This window comes from Amphibalanus amphitrite, unplaced genomic scaffold (assembly GCF_019059575.1).
Source record: "Amphibalanus amphitrite isolate SeventyFive unplaced genomic scaffold, NRLGWU_Aamphi_draft 000042F_arrow, whole genome shotgun sequence".
Classification (NCBI taxonomy): Eukaryota; Metazoa; Arthropoda; class Thecostraca; order Balanomorpha; family Balanidae; genus Amphibalanus; species Amphibalanus amphitrite.
This window is the reverse complement of record NW_024881538.1, coordinates 430,840-456,558: the sequence shown is the minus strand read 5'-3', so window position 1 is coordinate 456,558 and position 25,719 is coordinate 430,840. Positions and strand designations below refer to the sequence as shown.

Below are 25,719 nucleotides of genomic sequence, written 5' to 3'. Positions count from 1 at the left end.
TCGTAACCATCATTGTTATGGCGTGGTTATGGCATTCATTTTTCAACGCCTAAATCTTACGTACTCCTAATGATGTTAGCATTGATATTGTGATTACCTTATGATGTACGGAGGCATAAACGTTTATGGATACAAGAAGTTTCATGGCAAGAGATCTCAGATAGCGTTTCAGGTCAAATGCTTTTGATCTTTATCTGTTTATTTATTTAAGTAATCGTTTGGTATACATACTCCTCCGTATATTTTGCCGTGTATGAAAAGAGTCCATGTCTTTCCTCTGATCGTCTGCTTGTCTGTGTGTCCGTCTACAGGAGCTGGAGCAGGAGAAGCACACCCTCCGCCGAAAGATGACGACCATGGAGAGCGAATACGAAACCCAGATACTCCAGCTACAGTCCGACCTCGGCACGCTCAAGTAAGTCGTTTGGCGAAACGCGGTCGAGCTTTGATTCTGCCTTCGCTGTTGTAGTTCAGTACAAATATGGATGGGCCGCTGTCAATTTTAGATCGAATTATCGAGTGTAACATAGAACAAAGTGAGCAAGGTCGTACTGAGAAGCTGCTTGGGTGAAGGTGGATCTGGGCGAATCAATCAGCTGCGTGGTAAATTGGTTTTATGATTGGTTTTGTCTGACATTTCATTAGACGCGTAAGCCGAAAGATTAAATTATTCTGACGTTCCCTTCGTGATCCAGTCGATTCACCACGCCAGATTTGCTATAAAGCTGCCGATTTCGAAACTGTGTCATGTCAAGGCTTTACAAGCCAAGGGCAGCAAGCGGGCGTGGCTCGTCTAGCTCACAGCGGGAGATTTGCATACTCGTATTTGGAGTGATGGAAGCCACCGGAGATACACGCTAGTGTTTTCTATCCTCCCAATAAAAAAATGAATGCTGGACAAAATCGTGAGTCACGACTCTCAGCAACAGGTGGCTGCAGGACATGTGACCTCGCCAGATGCCCCATGCGTGACTCAGGTTGTGCAAGGTGCGGCGCGAGGCCCCAGTTGGGTGCAGGGTTTGAGGGTCTGGCTCAGGGTGAGGACGGAGGGTAGATTCGCTCAGGGAGATCTCCTGTACATATGATTGCTAATTGAGGTCACTTCTGGTTATGCCAATAGTCGATCCAATGGTCATGTCGTTGTTGTCAACTTTTCCTTCCCGTTGATACTCGACCGACGTATAATTCGACAACGCCTTATACATAATGTATAAGTGACCTTTTGTGAACCTTTCTTTGGTCGCACATCGCTGATGCAACGTCCGCGGGCTCAAAATTCCATAGATGCTGCTGCTACCCGGCAACACAGTTTGTTAACTCTCTCGCTAGGGAAATAAGAGACAGTTGAAAGGTGGAAGGACACGCTCGGTAGGCTTGAAGAATGGATGAGACAGTACCAACACAATCCACATTGCTGGAACACGATATGTCACGAACACTGACACCGACTGTCTCTGCTTCCGCAGATCGCCTTCGTGACATCAGCAAGGCAATTGACACTTGAAAAATGAACCCGTTTAGAGGGCGCCAAGCGTTAATGGCTCTCCAATCGACCCTAAAGTGTCCAATAACGGTGTGAAGGGTGGGGCCAAACGGCCGGCGTGGCTCTGCGGTTCTAATCTCAGGCGTGGGAGATGGCCTCAGGCACGATCCGTGCCAGGCACGACGTGGCAATCGGCCGCTCGTGACCAGAGTTGAGAGAAGGCGGGATTGTTATCTGTTCTGGAGTTGGAGTCTTGGCGCTAAAACGGTGTATTTTTACGGCGGCAGCATCAACAACGTTGCATTTTAACTAGCACCGACGTTGTAGCTCACTGTGAAGGCTTCAAATGACAAGTCCGTCATTTTTCGATTGTGTGCATGAAACTGACCTTACGTTTATTGACGGCATTAACAAATAAGGAATATACGACATACTTAACGGAAAATATGCCACTGTCGCCGCGAATTTGCATCATCTTTTGTGCGCGGCCCTCACAATAATCGGCACCTCTATAACCCACATTTTCCTAGCAAGGTTGCCTTGTTCCGCTATCCTCGCTCCTTTCCGTCTGCAGAAAGCTTCACGTCATCGGTCAGAGGCCGTTTTGCTGACGAGCTTGCAGCTCCAGATCCCCTGACCCGACTCGGACCGCGGGTAGGTGGGTCACGCCACCGTGACTACCGTCTCCCGAGCAATGACAGGCTCTGTTACGGGCCGTCGCAAACTCTGCCGGGCCGTCACACCAGTCAACTCGGACAGAGGGCGGGCGTGGTGACCTAACTGCATCCTGGGGCGGGTGTAAATGTCAGAAAAACAAAGGGAACAAAAACTTCTCGACCGCCACTGGACGGGAGACATCCGGTGTTAGGGTGAGCGCTGTCCCTTTGCTAGAGGGAGGGAGCGTCGAAGAGAATGTCGTACTCTTTGACAGCAGGTAGGTTGCAGATGGATGCTCGAAATTTTGGGTCTTTAAATGTTCTGTCTGTTTTGGGTCTGTAGTGTAGGCGATGAGACAGCGCATCACGAGCTGGACGGGAGACGGGCGAGAGGAAAGAGCGCGGATTCTGGGCACGTGCCGACGATACAACTCCGGGGCGGGGCGGGATGGGGCGAGGAGAACGTGGGGCGTTTGCGAAACTGAGTCTCGAATCGCTCTTCGCATACGGACGGAGTGGGCTCCAATGCAGGTTACGAAAAGGTTGGCCAGACATCCAGCCTTTGAGGGTTTCCTGTGTCTCGCAGCAGACAAGCGGGGATTTCTGTGACCTTCGAGAATCCCGAACGGAAGCCAGACAAAGACCCTCTGAGACAGACTGGGCGGGTGTTCCACGTCGGTGACTCGGCTAACCGGTGGTTTTGCCGCCACGACGGGCCAGCGGGTCATTTTGCAGCGCTTGGTGGCGCTTTGTGTCTTAGCTGAGCCGATTGGATGTCAGGGAAATACTGAGTACGTAAAGACCGCTGTGAGTTTGGAAAAATATCGTTTTCCCTCGTGATTATACCTATGTAGACGCATAACCTTATAGTGGATTGTCGGCAGCTTGATATCACATTATCGGTATTGGCAGCTTGATATCACATCATAAGCTTCTCTTTAGCACGGCACCGTTCGATTCACTTTAACACGACTTCGCATATCCCAATATTAGCCTGACAACACGGCATGATAACAATGCACTGGCAGCAAAGCGGGGTATAACAGTCAACATTGCAGTCAAAATAGGATAAACTGTCAATGCTTCAAGCCCACAGCCTATAACGGAACAACACGAGTCACAAATAGCTCTCTCCCTTCCCCCTCTGTGCCTGTCGACATATGTCGCTTAGAATCGATCGGTTCGCACCCCTCGGTACAGATGTGTTGGACTGGGAGACCTCTCACAGGTGTGCAGGCGGAATTGGAGGGGTGCCGGCCTGAGGCGAAGCTCAGTAGACCGAGAGAGGTGCGCCGGGGCCCGACGGCAGTGGCTGATAGTCCTGTGACATGGGTCGGTCAGGCTGGGGACGGGGGTGACCTGTGCTCTCGGTCAGGTTAGGCTATCGTAGTGACAGGTGAGATGGGTCGGTGAGGTTAATGGAGTGACGCTGCTGTGTATGATAGTTCAGGTAGACTGATAGATATGTAAACTGGCGAAGATTCGTGTGTCTTTTTATTAGCAAGTCTTACTTTTGTGATATAGCGCTGACTTCATCGAATTTTACGTGACCTGACCTGATCTGACCTCTTACAGACAAGAGATGGAGGAGGAACACCACTCGGGGAAGAACGCCGCCAAGCAGCGCTCCCAGATCATCTCAGAGATTACCGAGCAGAACCAGCGGCTCACCCGGCAACTGCGAGACGTGAGTGGCGATAATTTCACAGTCCAATTCCACTTCTCACTTTCTCACTCGCTCACTCACTCCACCACGAGGTATTCTTCCTTTTGTTACTCTACCTCAAATCATGAATACAATATTAATGTATTTATTCATTCTAAATTACTTTTATTTTGACGCTGGTGATTCATAACACTGGACCTTTGCTGTTCTAGTTCCATCCTATAAACCCACGAATTTCGCTTTCAGGCGGCTACCACAGATAGCAGTAGTGCTACTGTTATCTGTGATGTTACGTAAGACCGAAGTCCTAAATCTCAAACGGCGCAGCTCTTTGTATAAAACATCATGCATCGGTGATACGTTTCCTTTCGGCATGAATCCACTATAAGAAGCTGTAAGTGAACAGTGTCTACCGGTCAGATGGACTCGGTCTCTCCACACCCATGGCACCCACACTCTGTTCGGGGCCATTTAAAGGGAGATAATGACCTTTTTCCACAAAATCTGAGTTAGGATCATTTTCTGACAAAACACAACAAGTTGTAATGTAAATTAAAACCATTTTGCTCAATGCGGTACCTTGCCGCAAATATCTCAACTTGAAGTCACGTTAGCGGGGAGCGCTGAAAATGACCGTTGAATAAGTACTTACATCACTTTTTGGTACTTGCATGTAATTTTGTAAAATGAGCGTATTCCTTACATTTGATCTTCATCACATCTAGTTAGTTAATGGTCGTCTATAGTGCCTTCAAAAGATATTCATGGTTTGGGGGTGGTTTATGTCTAAATTTACGCAACTATTTTTCCTGTTCATCATCTGAGGCCATATGCTGCTATTTTAGTAGCAACGACTCAATTTTGAATCGGTCCCGCCGACTGCACAATAAAAGAAGATAGATACAACACTTTTGCGGCATCACTGAAAAACTTATGCAGTACTGTTATCAAAATTATCATAACACCGTTCGACAAACCTGAAGTCTTTTTGAAATAAATATGCTTGTATTTTTCGCTTCAGGCTCTGAGGCCAAAATAATGAATTTCGTAGTCGCAATCGCAAGATTTGGCTGCGTTTCTGGCGCATGCCGTTCATTTGTGGCGCAAAATAATACCTGGAAACAAAGAAGAGTAGGCACTATGTACGAATCTAATTAATTCTAAACCGAATTAACTCTAATTCAAATTAGAATCCTTACAACCAAGCAACGACAAGGCGATAACATAAACAAAAACCCAAGCGTCGCTGTTTGAAACAAAAGCGCCATATACTGCGACTTTTTTATAGAGAAGGACAAGAAGGACAACGCATTTCGGTGGGTGTTACAAGTACTGCAAGTACTGCTTCTTTTTTGCAAAAATAAAAGCCTTTTTCACATACGAAAATGTGCTAGGAAATTTTCATATTTTATAGAAACTACAGTAGAAATAGTATAGATGTCGAGTAATTTTTATTAAAGAAAAAAGAAAGCTCATTATCTCCCTTTAACCCGCGCCCAGATGGGGTCTGCCGAGCAACGCGGTCTGATGGGGGGGGGGGGCCATTTTGGCCCCCCCCCCTCAGATCTCGAGAACCACGCAACATAGCGACAAGCGGTAAACGGTGTTGGATAGCCCCAACGGGGAACTACCTTGTGACCCAATTTCATTGACCTCGGTCAAACCGATGACGTCACAGGTCAGGTCAAAGGTCGAATTTTCACTGTTTACAGGCATTTCAAAAAATGCGTTGTAAAATCGTGTAAAATGCATTTCATTGAAAATCATCGATGGGAAAATGTTCTTCAAACACATATTTTGCTATTTGAGGTCACTGATACCAGGTCAGGTCACAGAGGTCAGGTCACTGGGGGGTCACAATATGAAAGTGTCGTGTGATACATGTTTTATGGTCCATTTTACATGACAAATGCGATTATGTGGGTCAGACAGACTTTAGGGCCAGCTTAGGTCACGTTTTGGTCAAGGTCAGGTCAAGGTCAGGTCAAGGTCAGGTCAAATTAGGTCAAATTTCAAAGTTGATATTTTTGCATAAAATGGGTATCGATTCGATGCAGCTCGTCACGGGGAGTTCAATGGTGGTCTCCGTTTTGCGCTACGAGGTCTAGAATTGCTAAAAATTGAGTTCAAAAATTTGACGTCATCAATTTTTAACAGTTTTTTCGCTATAACATGGCCAAAAAAAGAGTTATCGATCTAAAATTTGGTATTTATATCGAAGAGCGCAGGGTCTATCACATATATTCCGTTTTTTTTTTCGAAATTCGAAAAAAATTTGGAAATTTTTTGAGTTTTTCTAAAAAAATCATTTTTTTTTTATTTTTGGGGGTCAAAATCCAAAAATTTCGAAAATCCGAGATAGCGGTTTTGTAGCGCCGTCTTTTCTCTACACGAACACATAAAGAACTTTAAAATTGCTTGTTAACTGTAGAATTAGTGAGCGTTTCAAGATGTCATGTTTTTTGCTCATTTTTACTCGAACATGACCTCAGTTTGACCTCAATAACTCCTGACCTGAGGTGACCTGTGACTTGAAATTTTGTGTGAAGGTGTCAAATTGATGTCCGGTAAGGTACCCAAAATTTGGCGGCGCTGCGCGCCGCCGTTTTCTCGCTATTTAAGAAAAACCACAGGGGGGCCAAAATGGCCCCCCCCCCCATCAGGGCGCGGGTTAAGGTGGGAGTGGCAGCTCAGCCGAGCGTGTATACGGTTTCTTCCAGCACGCTAACAGGACTTCACGCTCGTGATGGCCGGTTGTTGAGGAAAACTGGCGCAATGGCGGAAACTGGTGGACTTTTTACCTATGTGTTGCACGACAGCCATGTGTCGGGTATTGGCTCCGTTGATCTGTTCAGTGACGGGCGTATCCTGGTCGTGATTCGTTTGGGCTCACGTGCGCCATCAACAGCTCAAGCTCGCCACGAGTCTCGGCTATGGCCTGGTAGGTATAGTTCACGAGTCTTATATATGGCTCGGCATGGCTCACAAGATCTTTTTTTCGGTGTCACTCACGTGCTCTATCACGACTCAGAATCGCTCACGAGTCTTGACTATATGGTTAAAGTGATTCACGAGTGACGAATCCCTTTCACGTCTGTTTATGGTTCACGATTCCTGTCTGAGTTGGCTGTTGTTGTTGTTGTCGGTCCCCGCAGCCGCGGCGAAGCCGCGGTGTAGCCTAGTGGCTCTGGAGGGCCCTGAAGGCGGCCACCAGGGCCGCCACTGCGTCGCTGCGCCGAACCTCCTCTGGGGTCGGCAGTATGTTGCCGATGGCCTGGGTCCGGAGGCGGACCCCCATCATCCCCGGGCATGTCAGGAGGATGTGTCTTGGTGTGTCGGCTTCCTCTCCACAGAGCCTGCAGCGGGCCGCGATACAGCCGAGACTGCGGCACTGTGGGCAGTCCACGGACGGGTTCCTCCCTATCTCGTGGAGGAACTGGGCGGAGCCGCTCCATCGCCCAGTTCGGATCTGGTGGACGTCGATTGCGCTCGTCCTGTCCATGTTGGAGATTGGCGGTGGGTACCCTGTGCCCATCAGCTCACGGTACCAGCCGGTCGCGGCCTTGTGTTCCGGGTCCGGGTAGGACGGCCTCTCCCTGGCGGCGCGGTCTCTTGCGGTACGGACCGCTGCTCGGTAGATGGTCTCCACGTCGAGCGGAACGTCCTCCTGCGCCAGAGCCGCAGCCTCGTTCGCCAGTGTGTCGGCGGCCTCGTTGCCCGGGATCCCGCAGTGGGATGGTACCCACTGTAGGGTGACCGGTCGGTCCCCAGCTGTCGCCTCCCGCTGTCGCTGTCGCTGTCGCCTGTCGCCTGTCGCTGTCGCCTCTGAGTTGGCTCGACTCACCGGTCTTGCCATCTCCAATGTCCATGGCTCCGTGTAACTCACAAGTCTTATTCCAAGCTCAGCCTGGCTCACATGACTCCCCCACGGCCTGGTGTGACTCACCAGTCCCGCCCACGGCTCCGCCTGGCTCACGGCTACAACCGTGGCAGTCACGGCCACATGCGGCACACCCACGACTTCGATAGAGCCTGAGAGCGCGGTCACGATACACAGCTGTTGGAAGCCGGCAGCCCCGATAGGCAACGCCAACAATCAGCAGTGTTCGCTCGCTGTCCGCACAACGTATATCCGGCGTGGCGGCATTCGAGCGACGCGAACGGGAACAAAGCGTTAACGGTACTACAGAGACACGCGGTCCCGCCCGCTCCGTCAGGAAGCAGTGGGAATGGCAACATGTCGAATGTCACGTGGGGTGGAGGGGAGGGGAGGGGGTAAATGTAGCACTGACGTGCCTGAAGGGGATGGATGGGCGAGCAAAGCGTGCCATGGATGTAGACTCGTAGGGCTTTGATGATTGCTTAATTGGTGCTGTCAACTGACTAATTAGTCAGTTAGACTAATGGTAGTTGAGGTATTAGAATACCAGATGTTCATGTGTCAGGTAAATGTTCACGGGCTTTTGAACATGAAGAGCTCGCTAGAATGCTTTAACATCCGGGTCATAAGGCAGGTTTCTGAAGAGATGGCTGTTTAACACGAGTAGGCCATGCGTTAGCATTTCTCGGATTCCTTTTATGTTCTCCAAAGACATGGCATTGCTTGAATATTTAAATGGTTATTAAATGGCTAAGTATTGGCCTATATTGAACAAAGCTGTGCGTACGTTGCGAATGACACACTTATCATCATGCATATGCATTACGGTTTGCAAGCTCTGATATGACCTGTCGAATAAAAAACGGTTGCGTCAGTGAGCGACAGCAAGGCTACCATTCCATATACCGGTGCAAAAAGCGGTCCAACGTTGATGGAGCCTTACCGCTGGCTAAAACGTCGCTCAAACGGCATGTCCCTGTGCCTGTTCAGGTGAGGATAAAAACTGCCGTTTGGAACCGGCAATGGACAGCTGTTGGCGACTGATGCTAGATAAGACAGTCGTAATACCTGCTGGCTGTCTCAAATGCATTGAACTAAAGTCACCTGACTAGCAACCTGCTGCATTTGTTGACATTTGCCAGTCCCCACTCTGCAATGGCATATTACTGGCGCTGGGCTTGGTTTGGAAATTCACATGTTTAGAATAGTGCACTATTTTCAACAAATAATGTTTTATTCGATTTAAATTCAAAGGTTGTTTTATTTGACCAAATTCAAAATGTCAATCTTAAGAACGGGAATGGTCGTTGGACGGAAATAAATGACACTACAATACCTGTAAGACAAGGTACGTACCATCGTATCTCCAGAACGGTTGGAGAGGACATGAATGTCTCTACTGCCTACTAACCTTATCACCGATGGTTCTCTCACATCTGTCACTCTCACTAGTTTGTCATCCAAAGTTGTTATCTGTCATCCCTGCCACCAAACACCACTGTCACCGCAACCACTGTCACCGGGAAACAATGCTGCACCAAAGCTCCAAAACTCTGTAGTCAGCACGGTAGGCGTATTTCATCCACTGTCCGCTACCCGTCGCGTCATTTTCAGCATTAGCCACCACGTCCCCGTTTCGATCTTCGTGTCCTAGCTACGGTCCCAGTTCCCTTCCTGTCCATTGGGCCGTCTCGATGCTGATACGATTGTAGTTTTACTAGAACAAAATACCACTGCAACATTCCTTCCACTATTTTTGAATAGTTTCGACGCGCCCACTTCAAGAGACCATTGTTTTGAGCGTATTTTAGGTCACGGGCGCTTCAAGGCCGTCTTTTCCATCATTGTTGTGCCTTCGCCTAAAGATGACATATTCATCTTCGGCAGCTCTATTGATAAAGCGCAGACCAAAGAGGCATCGATAGATGAAATTTATTGACAAAATCTAAATCGTTATTCCATGCTGTGAATTTCAACACTCTATAAGCAACAAAATCGTGCTGCATCTAGCTCTCAGCGTGATAAAGGACCCGGGACCCCTCGTTTTAAGCCGGACGGAAACGTGATGCTGGTGTTTACCAGATAAACTGATACCGGAGACGAATGGAGCGCCACACTGACTCAGCTGCTTTTCTATAATGCCTCCATTTTCCGAGTTCCAGCAGCAAAACGTTTTATGCAAGTCTTGCTTGCAGTTGTTTATGTGTGAATTGGCGTTCGCGTTCGTGTACGTTGAAAACTTAGTGCTCCAGGGCTGGAAATTAGAATATATAAACACATCCAAGCTTGAAATGATTAGTAAACATATATTGCTATCTTGTGCGATTAAGCAACACGCTGCTCATCCTCTTGTAACACAAACTCGTCTAGGTGACTAGGTGCACACATACTGCTATATGTTCACCTTCCCCACCATTCGAGTTTTCAGACCCTGCAGGCTGCACGCTATACTCGTAAATCCAGTCACCACTAACAAGTCTACTGAGTGTCCAATGGTGTTACTTTCTCGACTGACGTCTAAAATGACCCCTATCGTGTCATGACCCCCATGAGTCCCTCTGTGAGGCTGCTGAGTGTTTCTGGCTTTACCAGTGTGCTCATGCAATGAAATGCCTTTAGCAATGGGCCAATTCGACTGGTGGATTAGCTTCTATAGCTTGTTGCACCATGCCCTGAGCCCGTCCGCTCCTGTTGCGAAAACGCAATGCCGAGGATGAGCGACACAGAAAGCTGGTGCTGTCCCTGTCGCATTGGCTCATGCAGTTTGGCACTTCAGTTGAAATCCCCGACTATTATTTTTACACTAACGCACCGTTCTAGCTGTGAGCTGATGTAACGGTCACCATAACTCATCTTTGACCTGACCCTGACCTTTTTCCAACAGGCCATCAAGAACGAGGAGCAGCTGAACCTGCAGTTGCAGCAGATGCGGAGTCAGCAGGACCTGCGGCGATCCAGCATCAACGATCACATGTCACACATGGAGATTATGCGAGACGAGGTGGGTGGCACACGGGGTGGGGTGGGGTGGTAAAGCCGTGATGGACGACGGTGCCTCGTCTGGTGAGCTCTCTCTTCCAGACGAACGTTGACTATTTTGGCTGGGGTTTCAAACTTCGTCGACACAATAAAATAAAATAAATCATAATCCACATCATATAACATCATCTATCTACATACAACATCGCTCCTCTGTCACACCACAATAAGCATTGTCATAACTCTGCATCCCTTAGGGACCTGTGTATGTACAATGCACATATCTACGTCAAACAGCCTTCACACATTCACACTGTCAGTGTCTTTATGAGTGCGGTTGGGAGTTAAGAAACTCTGATCTGTGCGTCGTGTGCCGATAGTTGCCAGCCGGTCACCCGTCACTGCAGTGGTTACCAGGCCCCGTTACCACAACACCGTCAACTTAGCAAACGTCGCAAGGCAGTGGATTATAGCGGCACATACCCAGAATGTTCGCTTGTATCCAGGCGACTGAGAGGCACAGCATTACCCAGGATAGTCCGTTTAATCCACCTGGTCTGTGGTCGAGGAACGTTGAGATTTATAACGCCTTTTTAACCTATCTCTGCAAATTTGTCGATACCTGTAGGCATGTACACATTTTACTCTGGAATTCATTCTAACATACGACTTCCTGAAAATAGTTCTAAAATTGATCTGCCGATTAGATATCCCACATACGTTACTCATGGAATGATATATGCATTTAGGCATTTATCGGCTTCCAAAACACTATCATAAAGTATAAATCGCCTAAAAATGCAAAGATACACCCCTATTTTTTCATCCAAAGGCCTCGGGTCCTGGTTCTCCGCTGGACCAGTCACACACGAACCTCGACGGTCGCTAATGCGATCGATCCGCCGTCTCCGGCCAACACTCAGATGGAGGGCACTCGGAGACCAAACGCTTGAGGACCAGCTCCGCCCTCTGAACCAACAGGCCCTGAGGAGGCCCCACGCACACACGGCCGCAGGAAATGCGCACATCCATACAGCACTGCTTGGGACAGCTCAGCTCGCGAATACGGCTCGGTCAGCAAATGTGTCTTGGGTAGGAAAAGTATGCGATTTAATAACAGGGGTCATTACTCAAAATTATTACTGGCAGGGAAGTAGTAGGTACAAAGAAGTAAAAGTCTGGGAGTCTGTTTACAATTAATCATAGTTCGTGACTCTGGAGTGAAGGGTTGTGGGAATATAGGATCGTTTGTAGTACTAGATCGTTTTTGATCGGTCTGCTTATGCGTTTTGCCGATTTCTTCCTCCCTTTCGATACTTTCTCTTGCTGATTTTGATGAAGATATTGGTGATAAAGTACCAAATCTCCAGTGCCGAATTTCTATACGAGTTAATAAGTGTAATTTATGGTCCATAGTCGTAATGCCTATCAGCTTAAGTGCAACATTTAGACTAGAAAAAAAACATGTGAGAGTGAGCGAAATGTAACAGAAACTGACGTATCTGTTATCTCCGACAGATAAACATCCTGACTGACAAGCGTCTAGAGCTGGAGCGGCGGGTACAGTCACTGCTGGAGGAGCGGGAGACGCTGACATCGCAGCTGGACGAGGCCTCAGAGCGGGTGCTGCTTCTGGAGCGAATCGGCCGGGAGCAGAGCGGCCAGCTGCGGCAGACGCAAAGAGAGGTGCGGATGAGGGGGAGGGAGGGAGGGTGGAGAAGAGAGAGAGAGAGAGAGAGAGAGAGAGAGAGAGAGAGAGAGAGAGAGAGAAGAGAGAGAGAGAGAGAGAGAGAAAGAGATAGGGAGAGAGAGAGAGAGAGAGAGAGAGAGAGAGAGAGAGAGAGAGAGAGAGAGAGAGAGAGAGAGAGAAAGAGATAGGGAGGGAGGGAGGGAGGGAGAAGGCGGGGAGAGAGAAAGGGAGAGGAGGGAGGGAGAGGGAGAAGGAAAAGGAGAGAGGTAGAGAGGGAGTGGATAGGGAGGGAGAGGATGAGAGATGGGGAGGTGGGAAGGCGCGGTATCAATAAGCGCACAAAGAAGCTGATGTGGAACGGATTGAAATTTGTCTAGCGCCGATTTCCAGCTGACCTCACGCTTTAATGTATTTATAACTGTGCGGTCGTATAGTTACTAATCACACGCCAGCTCCCACGATTTGGTGATTGCCTGTGTTCGTGATATTAATGAAACATGACTGAGAGTACTCCCTGGTTCAAAGGTCAGGAGAGAGGCTCGTTATTTGGCAGATTTGCTACAGTTGACAGCCAGTCATGCGGGCTAAATGGCCCCGGCTGGGCGGGCTTTCCGTTCCTTAGCAACATTGCATCTGAAATAATAACATCACGTCCGTTATTTATTTATCTATTCAACATGCACGATAAAACAAGATAGTAATGCAACATTCTGTAGGCTATTCAAGACCGTTCATGTAGGCATCAAAGCTACTCCCCTCGTCATTAATCGCTGCCTCCGCAATTATGTTTTTTAATCAAAGTATCATCGCCCTTGCATGCTTCATATGTGCCACTGGTCGCTGGAAAAGAAAAGTTACAACGTTTTGTTTTTCTTTTCTTTTTCTAAGTTAACTAAATTAGTTTTCTTTCTAAATTATCTCATCAGCTGCCTTACAGCTTGCCGGTGTGTTTACTGCTGACGATGCCGTGTTAATTGATTACGTCAAAGGTCAATTAACGCCATCACGATATTTCTTTTCCCTACACAGGTGGGCGAGCTAGCGGCGACCAACACGTCTCTGACGGACCGACTGGAGGTGCTGAGCCGTCACTCGAGTCCCAGCACGGCTCACACCAGCCTGATGAACGAACTGGACATGTCGGCCGATGAGGGCATTAGCTCCGGTAGGTATCTCTGCTGGGGTAGCGGGGAGAGGTTACGTAGTGATAAAACTGTCAGATTGAGTGAAGCTGTGAGGTAAAGAGGAAGATGCCCGATAGAGACCCCGGTCGCCGCGCTGGTCGGTTGTCATTTGTCACAAGTTTGTCTTCACTGGTTAGTAGTCAGTAGTCAGTAATCAGTGGTCAGTGGTCAGGTTTACTAGTCACAGGTCGGTTGTTACACTTCAGTGGTTGGTGACCAAAGTCGGTGATCAATGGTGGATCGATGTGTGACTGACCGGATTCGAGGCCGCTGGGAGCCAATAACGCCAGCCGGAGTCATTTGAGCCGACCAATCAACATCTGGCACGTGTCTGTCCCAGTCGGTCATTGGTCAACAGACGCTGTTTGCTGTAGCTCGAATGTCGCACTTTATTGGCGGCCCCTTCCCGGCTGTATTGGAGAAAATTGAAATGCAGTAGGCTCCGCTTCATTACGTTGTGGTCGATTCTCATCAAACAACAGCCAATATTTAATTTTGATGGATACGGATACCATTTCTTGCAGCTAGCTCGGCAAAAGTGCAGCATAAGGAACCTACACCTAATCGTTTCAAATATAGCCCTAAGATTTTTAAATCCTACTCTTTACCATCAGACCATTGCACTGCTTTCCATGTGATTTATAAAAGTGCATTACACAGGATAAATAATCATTAGTTGCTTCTTCATTTAATATAAGGAGATATAATCAACACACTTTGACACTCGTATAAACTAGGTATTATTTCTTATGATTTCAGCCACCTTTGTCGGATGATTTGATTGCGACACAGGACACCTTCAATCGGGGTTCAGAGACTTTTGAATTCACCGCCTCGTTCGGACGATAGGCTCTGAACTGAACTATTCTGACACCGTCCGTCCGGTAGTTTTCCATGACATCTCTTGTTGTTTCCAAAACAACAAATTGAATATTTACGGATGAGGCGTCCATGATGCATTTGCTTGGCTCATCAGAAGTGTTGCCTGGCTGTCAGCGCGTTGAAAAATGCGCAAGAATCGATTTTTGTTTTTACTGAATGTGTGATTGATCTGAGGGAATTCTAAAACTAACTTTGTTTTAATTTTGGCCTATAATTTATTATCACGAAATACAACGACCCTTTAATGTGTAAAGCTTGATTTTCTCGTTAAGGCCGGCAAAACAGTAGAAGTGTTAATTGACATCAACATTTAATGGTCCTCCGGGCCGGATACTTGTAACGGGATTATCCGTAAAAGCTTAATTATTGTAGCGGTCGCGGTAAACGATTGTTTTATGAAGTGCAATTGATTTAAGTGGCACTATGCGTGGGCCTGATGGAGCCGAATCACTCAAAACAAGGAGCGAGGCATCGTCAGAGAAAACAACCTCCTCCAAGAGAAGTGGAGCCTGGAGACGAGCTCAGCTCTCGAAGCTGCGGGCTGAGCAGGCCCAAAAGGCTGCAGACGCGGCGATAAAGCGGGCCCAGAGGAATGCTGAGGCCCAAATGGAAGAGGCCAGAGAAGAAGCTCAGCGAGCAGCCGACCAGGCCGAGGTGGACGCACTCGAGCTAAAACTACTTGAAGAAGATGAGGAAATTGAAGACCGAGCTGACAGTTTAGCGAGCAGGCGCGAATCTCGACTTGGAGCGGCGGCCAGACATGCGGTGAGGCACCAGTGTGGGCAGCCAGAGCTGAATACAGGCGAAGAAGACCCTCAGAGACGGACGAGAGGATGGGTTCAAAACTTACCGTCCGACGGCGCCGGCAGTGGCATTACACGAGAGTGCTCGGCGCTACCGAAGGTGACGCTGGAGAAATTCAGCGGGGCGCCATTAGAATGGCCAAGATGGAGCGCTATGTTCCGAACACTCGTGCACGAGAGCCGGTCGCTGACGGACACCGAGCGAATGGTTCATTTGCAGTCATGTTTGACCGGCGATGCTCGTGAAGCAGTGCGAGGGCTACTATGTGACGGCAGCCTCTACCAAGAGGCCATGAACGAGCTGGAACTACAATTTGGAGACCCTTCCAGCGTAGTCGGCAGTACCCTGTCGAGTGTTCTTCAGCACCCAGCTGTGAAACAAAATGACTTGAGCGCTCTGACAAGCCTATCACGAGCGCTACACGCTGCCGTGAGCGTCCTCTCTTCACTTCACTTCCAGGGTGATCTGACCGCCACGACGAACCTCAGACAAGTTGTTTCAAAACTACCAGCCTCTCTCGCTTGGCAGTGGGGTCAGAGAGAGGTAGAGCTGTTGCCGCGTTTTCCGACGCTGGCCGACCTAGACCAGTGGCTGAAGGGAATTGTGTTGGCTGGTCGCCGCGCCCTGCCAGGTCTGGTCCAAGATGAGACTGGAACAGCTCCGGTAACGCAGTCAAGAGGCAACAGAAGGTCGTCACCATCCCGGGTGCAGCAGCGTCAGAAGCCACCGGCTGGGTCGTGGCGCACTACGTTGGCTACAGCGACCGGGACCGAGCAGTGTAGTGTGTGCAAGGCGGAGTGGCACGAGCTGAGTGCCTGTCCGACTCTGCTAGCAGCGCCACCTGAGGAGCGCCTCCGGCTGGTACGGGACTGCCGGCGGTGTTTCCGCTGCCTCAGTGATGCTCACTGGGCTAGGAAGTGTCCTAGAAAGACAGTGTGTGGGCAAAATGGATGTAAGGGCAAGCACCATCACCTGCTTCACATCACGGCACCGACTCAGATATGTGTGAGGCCATCAACTGGCGCGGAGGCAGACAATCCGAGGCGCGTGCTATCCACCGCGGCTGGTCAGTTGCCTACCAGAACGAATGCAACACTCCTGCAAGTTGTTCCTGTGAGAATTCATGGAGATGGAGGATCGTACCGTGACACCCACGCCTTGTTAGATCCTGGCGCAGACACGTCCCTCTGCACGGAACAAGTAGTCCGGGATCTGTCCATTACCGGCTCGGCCGAACGGCTGCGACTCAGCAATGTTGAAAGTTCAGGTCCGAGCAAACCGTCCTTGAAGGTGAGTCTGCAGTTGTCTCCACTGTCCCCAGGCGGCGAGACTGAGATCGTGACGGTGGCGGAGGCGTTCACGGTGCCGCAGCTTAACGTCCGCCCCACGAGAGTCGACTGGAGCCAGCGCGAGAAATGGAGCCATCTGTCCGACATAGAACTGCCAGACACAAATCACCAGACGGTGGAGCTGCTGCTCGGCGCGAACGTCATGGAAGCTGTCGTGCAAAAGGAAGCCAGGATTGGAAAACCGGGGCAGCCAGTGGCGATCAAGACACATTTCGGTTGGTGTCTGACAGGAAAGGTCACAAGCTTGGTCCCTGTGGGAGCGAGAGAGATCATGCACATGGTCAGAGACCGCTCTGCTGATGACGAGTTAACGGAGCTAATGCAAGAATGGTGGACTACAGATGCATTCGGTACCACCCACGCCATGACCCAGCCACACTCGTACGAAGATCGGCTAGCCGAGCGACAGATGGAGCATTCAACTCGATGGCGCGGGGACCGTTATGAAACGGGTCTCCTGTGGCGATCCCAGGACGTAAGGCTACCTGACAACTATCAGATGGCTGTGCGGCGGCTAGAAGCCACAGAAAGAGCGCTGAAACGAGCACCGGACAAGGCTGACGCCTATCGACAGACAATGAAGGACTACATGTCAAACGGATATGCAAGAAAGGTCGAAGACGACTGTGAGAATCAGGACGGCAAACAGTGGTTTTTACCACATCATGCCGTCACGAATCCCACGAAGCCTGGGAAGTTCAGAATCGTTTTTGATGCCGCGGCTAAATATGCAGGCGTGTCATTAAACGAGCAGCTGTTGACGGGCCCAGACCTGCTCAAGACGGTTCCCGGGGTGCTACTTCGATTCCGTCAGGAAGCCGTAGCTGTGACTGCTGACATCGAGAAGATGTTTCTTCAGATAGCTGTGAAAAGAGAAGATCAGTTATCACTTCGATTCTTGTGGCGTGACATGGATTCCGGAAAGCCGCCAGAGATCTATCAGATGGATAGAGTCATTTTCGGTGCACGGTCGTCACCGGCTTCTGCGAGCTTTGTGCTACACCGCACCGCTGAAGAAAAGGGGGCTGCAACCGCAGCTGGACGTGCAGCGACAGCCACGGTCAAAAACAACTTCTACATGGACGATTTAGCCACGTCAGAGAAAAACAGTGACACCGCTCTACAAACGGTGAGAGAGGTCACAGAACTTCTAGCCAGAGGTGGTTTTCGTCTCAGAAAGTGGCTAAGCAACAGCAAAGATGTGCTATCTTCGATCCCAGTCACTGAGCGCGTGCCAAGTGCAGCCGACCTGAGCGTCCAGCTACCCTCGGAGAAGGTGTTGGGCGTGACGTGGGACGCGCAGACTGATGACCTACATGTGGCTGTACCCACACCTGCAGTAGAGAAGGCGACAAAGCGAGAAATACTGCGTGTCGTGGCTTCCATTTTCGATCCGCTCGGACTGGTTTCGCCGTTTGTGCTCATTGCCAAGCTGCTGCTACAGGATCTGTGGTCAAGCCAACTGGGCTGGGATGCCGTTCTTGCTGATGAGGAGTCACGCCAGTGGTCATTGTGGCTGGCTGACCTACCGAGAGTCGCTGATGTGAGAGTCTCACGCTGGTATGGAGCTCAGAACGCCGCGGTCTCGCTGAGACAGCTTCATATTTTCTGTGATGCCTCGGAGAGGGCATTTGGTGCCGTCGCTTACCTCCGCGAAATACACGAGGACGGACAGATCAACTGCGCGCTCGTCATGAGCAAATGTCGTGTAGCTCCTCTGCAAAAGCTAACCATCGTGCGTCTGGAGACTCAGGCCGCCGTTCTGGCGGTGCGGCTGGCCACCTGTGTGAAAAAGGAGCTGACGCTGGAACTGCACGATACCATATACTGGAGCGACAGCCGAGTCGTGCTGAGTTACATCTCAAATGATAGTAAAAGGTTTCATACCTTCATTGCGAATCGAGTCGCTGAGATTCGCGATTCGACGCATCCCAATCAATGGAGACACACACCGGGCGAATGCAACCCCGCCGACGACTGCTCCCGTGGACTGATGGCTTCTGAACTGACCAGAGACAGCCGCTGGGTAAGAGGGCCCGACTTCCTATGGCGACCGGAGGAATGCTGGCCGAGCAACCGTGAGCGGTCTGAAGTGGACAAAAACGACCCAGAAGCAAAGGCTGTGCTGACCACTCGTTGTGAAGGTCAGCCATCCGCGATCGTAGGACCGGACCCTGATCGGTTTTCCAGCTGGGCGCGATTCAAGCGAACCATGGGATGGATTCGCCGATTTCTACACAACTTTGCAGCGACCTATGGCGTAGACGGCAATCCAGCTAGGAAGCTGACTGGTCCGCTGTCATCTGAGGAGCTGCAGAGCGCAGAGACCGCCATCGTGCGCCAGATGCAGCGCACCTCCTTTGCTCAGGAGGTCTCAGCGCTAGAGAAGGGCCGTGGCGTTCGTACAGACAGCCACCTGCAGCCGCTGACACCTCAGCTGGATGGAGACGGTGTGCTTCGAGTTGGTGGCCGTCTCACCAACGCACCCTTACCCGAAGAAACTCGCCACCCGGCGATCCTGCCCAGAGACAGCCGTGTGACCGCCCTGATCATCACGTCGTCACACGAAAGACTGATGCATTCTGGAGTAGACCACGTGCTCAATGATCTGCGGATAAAATACTGGATCCCCAGAGGACGTGCGCTCGTGAAGAAGGTGCTGCGCGACTGTCCTCTCTGTCGCCGTCGGCGTGCGACACCCTGTCAGCCACGCATGGCAGACCTGCCAAAGGCCCGCTTTGACAGCTGCTACCCGTTCAACTCAGTCGGAGTTGATTACTTTGGCCCACTTCAGATTAAAACGGGAAAACGCGGCACCGAGAAAAGATACTGCCTGCTGATCACATGCATGTCCACGCGGGCAGTGCACTTGGAGATTTCTCGGACACTGTCTACGGATAGCTTTCTGATGGCGTTCACCAGGTTTGTGGCGAGAAGAGGACGACCGACACAGGTGTTCTCTGACAATGGAACGAACTTACGAGCTGGAGAGAAGGAACTACGTAAGCTTATTCGAGGATGGAACCAAACCGTCATATCTGACCGGCTTTCCCAGGATCAGATTCAGTGGCACTTCAACCCCCCCGCCAGTAGTGACATGGGCGGAGTCTGGGAGTCAATGATCGCCTCGGTGAAGAGGGCTCTGAGAGCGGTTCTAGGTCGACTCCTGGTAACTGAAGAAGTGCTGCAGACCGTCATCACGGAGGTGGAGTCTGTGGTCAACAGTCGTCCGTTAACGTACGTGTCAACGGAGGCTGACAGTCTGGAGGCGCTCACGCCATCGCATCTGCTTCTTGGACGTCCATCGATCCAGCTACCACCAGGACTGGTCACTGACGGCGGCATCAGTAGCCGAAGAATCTGGCGTCAGAGTCGAGCACTGGCCAATCAGTTCTGGAGCCGCTGGCTCAAAGAATACGTCCCCAGTCTAGTTTGTCGCAGAAAGTGGACGACAGAGTCACGAAACCTGGTGGCTGGTGACCTGATTCTCTTGGCGGATGACGGTGTGCCGCGCGGTTACTGGCCACTCGGGCGAGTCGTTGAAGTCTTCCCGGGACCAGACGGCCGGGTGCGATCGGCTCGGATCAGGGTGCGTGGCGGCATAGTGCACCGCCCAGCGCGCAAGATATGTGTGCTCGAGGAAGCGGACTCCTGAGTCTTCAACGGCCAGCGAGCAGGATATGAGAGGAAGTAGCTGCCTGAGAAGCGCGCATTGGACGGCCATTCTGTCCCTCCGGAGGGGGGAAGATGTTGTTTCCAAAACAACAAATTGAATATTTACGGATGAGGCGTCCATGATGCATTTGCTTGGCTCATCAGAAGTGTTGCCTGGCTGTCAGCGCGTTGAAAAATGCGCAAGAATCGATTTTTGTTTTTACTGAATGTGTGATTGATCTGAGGGAATTCTAAAACTAACTTTGTTTTAATTTTGGCCTATAATTTATTATCACGAAATACAACGACCCTTTAATGTGTAAAGCTTGATTTTCTCGTTAAGGCCGGCAAAACAGTAGAAGTGTTAATTGACATCAACATCTCTGATCTTTTATAAACCCTGCACAACCGGTAGACTCTCGTTATACCAAGGCCATATATAGACGTCATACCCTCTACCCTTAGGTTATATAGGCGTTATAGGCTATAGGCGTTATACCCTCTGATCCTCCTCTCTTTGACCCGACAGGCTCTCACCTACAAACAGAGAACCTTCTGAACCTCGACGACGACGTCGAATGCGACGAGCCTCTGGTGCCCCAGACCGACGCCCAGGTGCTACGCGAGCTCAAGAAGGAGGTGCTGGATGTGTGCCAGCAGATGAAGACGCTGACGGAGCGCAGCAGGGGTGCGCAGAGGAACTCACTCACATCTCTGGATACCAACTCGTCAGATGATGTGCCCCTGCATAAGGTTAAGGTGAGAACTGCGGTGAAGTGGCTGCATACTTGTATGGAATGTAAAGAGGAAATGATGTGGTGCGTGTCACTCACTATACAGTCTGTACAGTCTGGGCGTCACTGTACAGTCTGAAGGAATGAAGTCGTAAATGCACCTTCATTTAGAATGGTGCAGTACGACATATAATTGACAAGCACTATGACTTTGCAAAGCTGATGGGAAACAAAGTGAGTCTGATTGACGGACACTGATGTATAAACACGTATGTTTAGTTGTCCCTGAAAGCGTACTTCATTGTTCTCGGTATATGATTGCCATTGGCTATGCATGATGTCATCTGTATCGCTACAAGCTAGTTTGGCATTATTTACCTCAAAAAGCGAGCAATAAATTCTGCTCCTATTAGTGGCAAAACATTAGCGCCGAGAGCCACCAGAAAAAAACGCATTGTAGTCCTGTTCCAGGCCTGCGTTAATTACATTAGATACGGAAGCACCGTGTGCTATGCAGTGCCGCAAAGCTTCAAGCTTAGAATTCTACCCATAGATGGCGATAGTGCTAGCGCCTGAAGTTATACTGTACCGCATCGCACAGTGCTTGGATTCCTGTCAATAGATGGCGTTAGTGATGACGCCTGAAGTTATGCTGTACCGCATCACATAGTGTTAAGATTTCCTGTCGTTAGATGGCGTTGGGGATAGAGCCTGAAGTTATGCTGTAGCCTGTACCGCATCACATAGTGCTTGGATTTGTCCCTAGATGGCGACAGTGATAGCGCCTGAAGTTATGCTGTACCGCATCACACAGAAGGTACTTTGATTCCTGTCCCTAGATGGCGTTACTGATGACGGCTGAAGTTATGCTGTATCGCATCACATAACGTTAAGATTCCCGTCCCTATGTGGCAGTACTTGCGACGAACCCTGTAACCGAGGTGCTGAAGCCTTTCTCGTGCATCGGTGAGGACAGAGCGGTGGGGAAAAGGAGAGAGATAAGGAGAGAGTTCTATTTTGGTACGATGACCCGTGTCCAGCACACCCTACCAGAGCACAAACCACGTCACAGAAGCCTTTCAAAGTGAATCGATACTTCTGTCTTTACCGGGTCGTTGTTTGGTCCAAGCACAGCTCGACACGAGACCACCGGACAGAGAGCCCTTTCCATCCAAATATTTTAAACAATGCATCACTTACTATCGGGATAATCTCTAGGCCAAAACCCGTCAGCTGACCTTGACATGACCCAGCTTCCGACCTAACCTCCGACCCTACCCATCTCTCCCCTAGGCTGGACTACTCCAGGAGGCGTTCAAGGAGCTCCAGGGTCGCGTTCACGACCTTCTCCGGCCACGGACCGGTGCGTGTGAGACGTGCGGCCGCGACTCTCAGCTTCAGATGGAGATTGACCTTCACGCGGTGCAGGAAAAGTACGACGCCTTGGAGAAGAGGCACGGCCAGCAGTCGGAGACGCTCAAACGCCAGGCCGAGGAGCTGTCCAGACACATGCACCAGGTGAGAGAGAGAGAGAGAGAGAGAGAGAGAGAGAGAGAGAGAGAGAGAGAGAGAGAGAGAGAGAGAGAGAGAGAGAGATAGAGAGAGAGAGAGAGAGAGAGAGAGAGAGAGAGAGAGAGAGAGAGAGAGAGAGAGAGAGAGAGAGAGAGAGAGAGAGAGAGAAAGAAAGAAAGAAAGAGTAGGGGAGAGAGGATGTCGATTTGTGGACTTCGAGTTCTGGTGACAAAAGACAGGGAGCATAGGTATTGTAATTAGCAGTTAGCAGTTATCACCAATTCAATTATGGGTCCTGTCCAGGCGAAGAACGTAGATCGTGTGTGGGCGAGCTATAGACATGTGCAAGACGGCTGGCAAACGATTTACACTGAAACTACCGAGTGCACCTAGTCTCGGCCATTATAATCCTGGCTGACCACCAAGTTCTTCGCTCTGCCGCAGCTGACGATGAAGGAGAAGCAGTATGACGCCCTGAAGGAGGAGAGGGACATCCTGAAGGAGGATCTGAACAGCACACACCTCTCCAAGGAGGAGCTCATCAAAAAGGTCGGTGTGGCTTCCGTAGCGAAAAAAATACCACTGATCTCTTTTCATCGTTTCAACTGAATCATTCGCCAATAAATCGTCGATATTAAATCGAAATTCTGATTTTTATTAACTATCCATCATGCCTCGTCATATCTTGTGTAGACGTATGCGTTCTTGCCAAACCTCATTGACCTCGTTAGCCTCTGGCATGACCTTTGAACTTTGACCTGTGACCTCACTCAGGCGTGGGAGGTGCGAGATAAGGCTGTGGCTCGGAAGAACGCCACAGAGATCGACCTGGCGCGCGCGAGAATCGACGTGATGCAGATCAATTCTCAGCTGCTCGAGTCGATTCAGCAGAAGGTGGAGCTCTCGTGCCAGCTGGATCAGTGGCAGGTGAGTCAGGGAATGAGTCGCATCAGGCTGGATATAAAGCTGTCCGTGCCAGACTCAGCTAGAGTAGCGGGTTGGGACTCGGGGAAGTGGCGATCTGTTTGGGATTAGGAGGTGAACCAGACTGGCTTTCAATAAGCTGGGCTATTAGCACGTCTGAGAGCTGATACCTCGTCTAGAGTTTGTTTTGCTTTATTGGGTTAGGCTATTTCGGTCTATTGAGAGCATTTCAGAGCCGGAAAAAATGATGGGATTGGATGGAGACATTGGCGTGCCTGGACACCTGGTGAGTCGCCGGGCTTGTCTAGATGAGATGTGACCCGTAACGTGGAATCAAGGATGATTCGTGTTTCCGTGCCGGCCCGGAGTTTCTCGCTGACGCTGCTCTTCCCGTTGCAGTCGGACATGCAGCAGCTGCTGGACGAACAGATGAAGAAGAAGCTCAGCCAGATCGAGGGCGCCTCCGACTCCGACTCCAGCACCACCGGCGCCACCACGCCGGGCAGACACAAAAAATCCATCCTGGGCATTTTCAGTCGCTCGTAGCGCCGCCGCGCGGGCAGACTGGAACCTTACGTGTAATATTCACCGCTGGGTGGCGCCGCGGTCGGCCGCCCGGCGGCGACCGCCCCTCGCCCAGAGGACCATGTGATATGTGGAACATTCCATGACGATATGACTATTGTGCTTGAAATGTGTGCGCTGCTGATGTGTCTTTCTCCTGCGGGGGATGATCTGAGGTCGAGTTTGCCGTTATGGAGGTATATTTTCGGAATGTTGTGAGCGGCTGATGAGTTGTGACACACGTTCAGACCATGGACGTTCAACCTCCGTCGGACGCAGGGTGACTTCTTCCACGGACGAGGAGTGCCTATCCGAGCTGGTGTGTCGGCCGCTGCTGGCCGTTTCTGAGGCTGCAGTGTTCGATGGGCGCTCGTGGCGGCGTCGGTACAGCAATAGGAGGCTGCAGCTGGGCTCACGGTGCTGCCGGGATGCGGCTGGGCCCGCCCCTATAGGTCTCTGCCTCCGATATGGTGTCGCATTTGTCACTGGCCGTGCCTCTATTGCATTAAACTCTCGTCACGCCTCGTCGGTCGGACACGTCAGTAAATCCACGCCTAAATTGACCGAGATGGGCACATGGCATCGGTGCGGTGTCCGCTGGCGGCGTAGATGTAACAATGTAGCTTTGTATGAGAAATACACTGGCTAGCTCTGCACATGTCCTGCTTGTTGTTTTTTATGTTTGGTCATTGGTGGTGTTTAGGAAAACAAGGAAGGAAACTGCGGCATATGTAGGAGTAGCCCAGGACATTTTGACGTATGGAATCATTTGGAAGTTCGAATTCTGAACTAACACGCGTATTTCAGTTCCGATAATGACTGCATCGTGCGTATATCCGGAAGCCGCTTCTATCAAAAACAAAACTTATCATTAGATAGCATGGATGAAGGGATATTTTTGCTGACTCGCTCCATCCCCCACCGACCATCATGTAAGACATAAGATCGACTTGGCCCGCCCGATGTCTTCGGACCCGTCCGCAACCGTTTCATGGCTGTGTAGGTATTGCCGTGTGCCGTTGGCCTTCGGGCCTCGTGACGCATGCTAGTGTCGTGCTCACCATAGCTGCCTAACTTGTCTAAAGTTATGTTTTCAAGTGAGGGAACGGCTGCAGCTAGTAGACACATACAGCAGTGCTTTTTAATTTTTATCACGAGGTTCCTTGGACCCAGCCAGCAAAATTGGTCTGGGCCGTAGCTGGTTTTACTCTGGCTAGCTGCGGCACTTTACTCCGGCCGAAGTACGGGCAAGGTCTAGACTCTGGAGCTTTAACTGGAGCTGACACACGATCCCAGAGCTTGCCCGCAGGCCGCATAACAGACGGACTTATGCTGCATCAGCCGTGCCGTACCTCAACCGTACTTCAGCCACAGTAAGCCAGAGCAGCTAAGAGACAGCCGGACCTGGCCGTATAGCAGCGCCGTGGCAGGGAGCTGGACTTGGCGGTTCGAAACCATACCAACTCCGGAACGCTACGGCAAAGACTGGTTAGCCAGAATAGGGCCATGTCGACCCAGCCCCCCCCCCCCCCTGTTCCGACGGCGTCCCGTTTACACTGGACCGGCCCAAATCTGGCGGGTCGGAGCTGCTGGGGCAAAAATGACTTGAGTCAAAGCAATTTAAATTGCTGGCTGTGACGCCAGTCCCGGCACTTGGTCCAGCATAGCTACGTAGTGCCTATGAGCTAAATATGTACCGCGTAGTACGCTTCTCATTCCTAGATGGCTTTAGCGGAAAGTGCCTGAAGGTAGACTGTT

General features: G+C 50.4%; 1 protein-coding gene across 1 annotated transcript in view; it reads left to right on the top strand.

Annotated features, from left to right (window-relative positions):
- The window catches only part of LOC122376239 (bicaudal D-related protein homolog), a 71,357-nt gene extending 46,738 nt beyond the window's left edge, over positions 1-24,619 (top strand). Inside the window, exons 2-11 of the mRNA XM_043356031.1 lie at positions 312-415; positions 3,715-3,826; positions 10,570-10,686; positions 12,183-12,350; positions 13,384-13,519; positions 20,757-20,986; positions 22,255-22,479; positions 22,918-23,022; positions 23,248-23,400; positions 23,797-24,619. Coding sequence (XP_043211966.1) covers positions 312-415; positions 3,715-3,826; positions 10,570-10,686; positions 12,183-12,350; positions 13,384-13,519; positions 20,757-20,986; positions 22,255-22,479; positions 22,918-23,022; positions 23,248-23,400; positions 23,797-23,943 — 1,497 coding nt within the window. The 3' untranslated portion in view covers positions 23,944-24,619. The remainder of the gene's footprint in view (positions 1-311; positions 416-3,714; positions 3,827-10,569; positions 10,687-12,182; positions 12,351-13,383; positions 13,520-20,756; positions 20,987-22,254; positions 22,480-22,917; positions 23,023-23,247; positions 23,401-23,796) is intronic.
- The last annotated feature ends 1,100 nt before the right edge of the window (positions 24,620-25,719 follow it).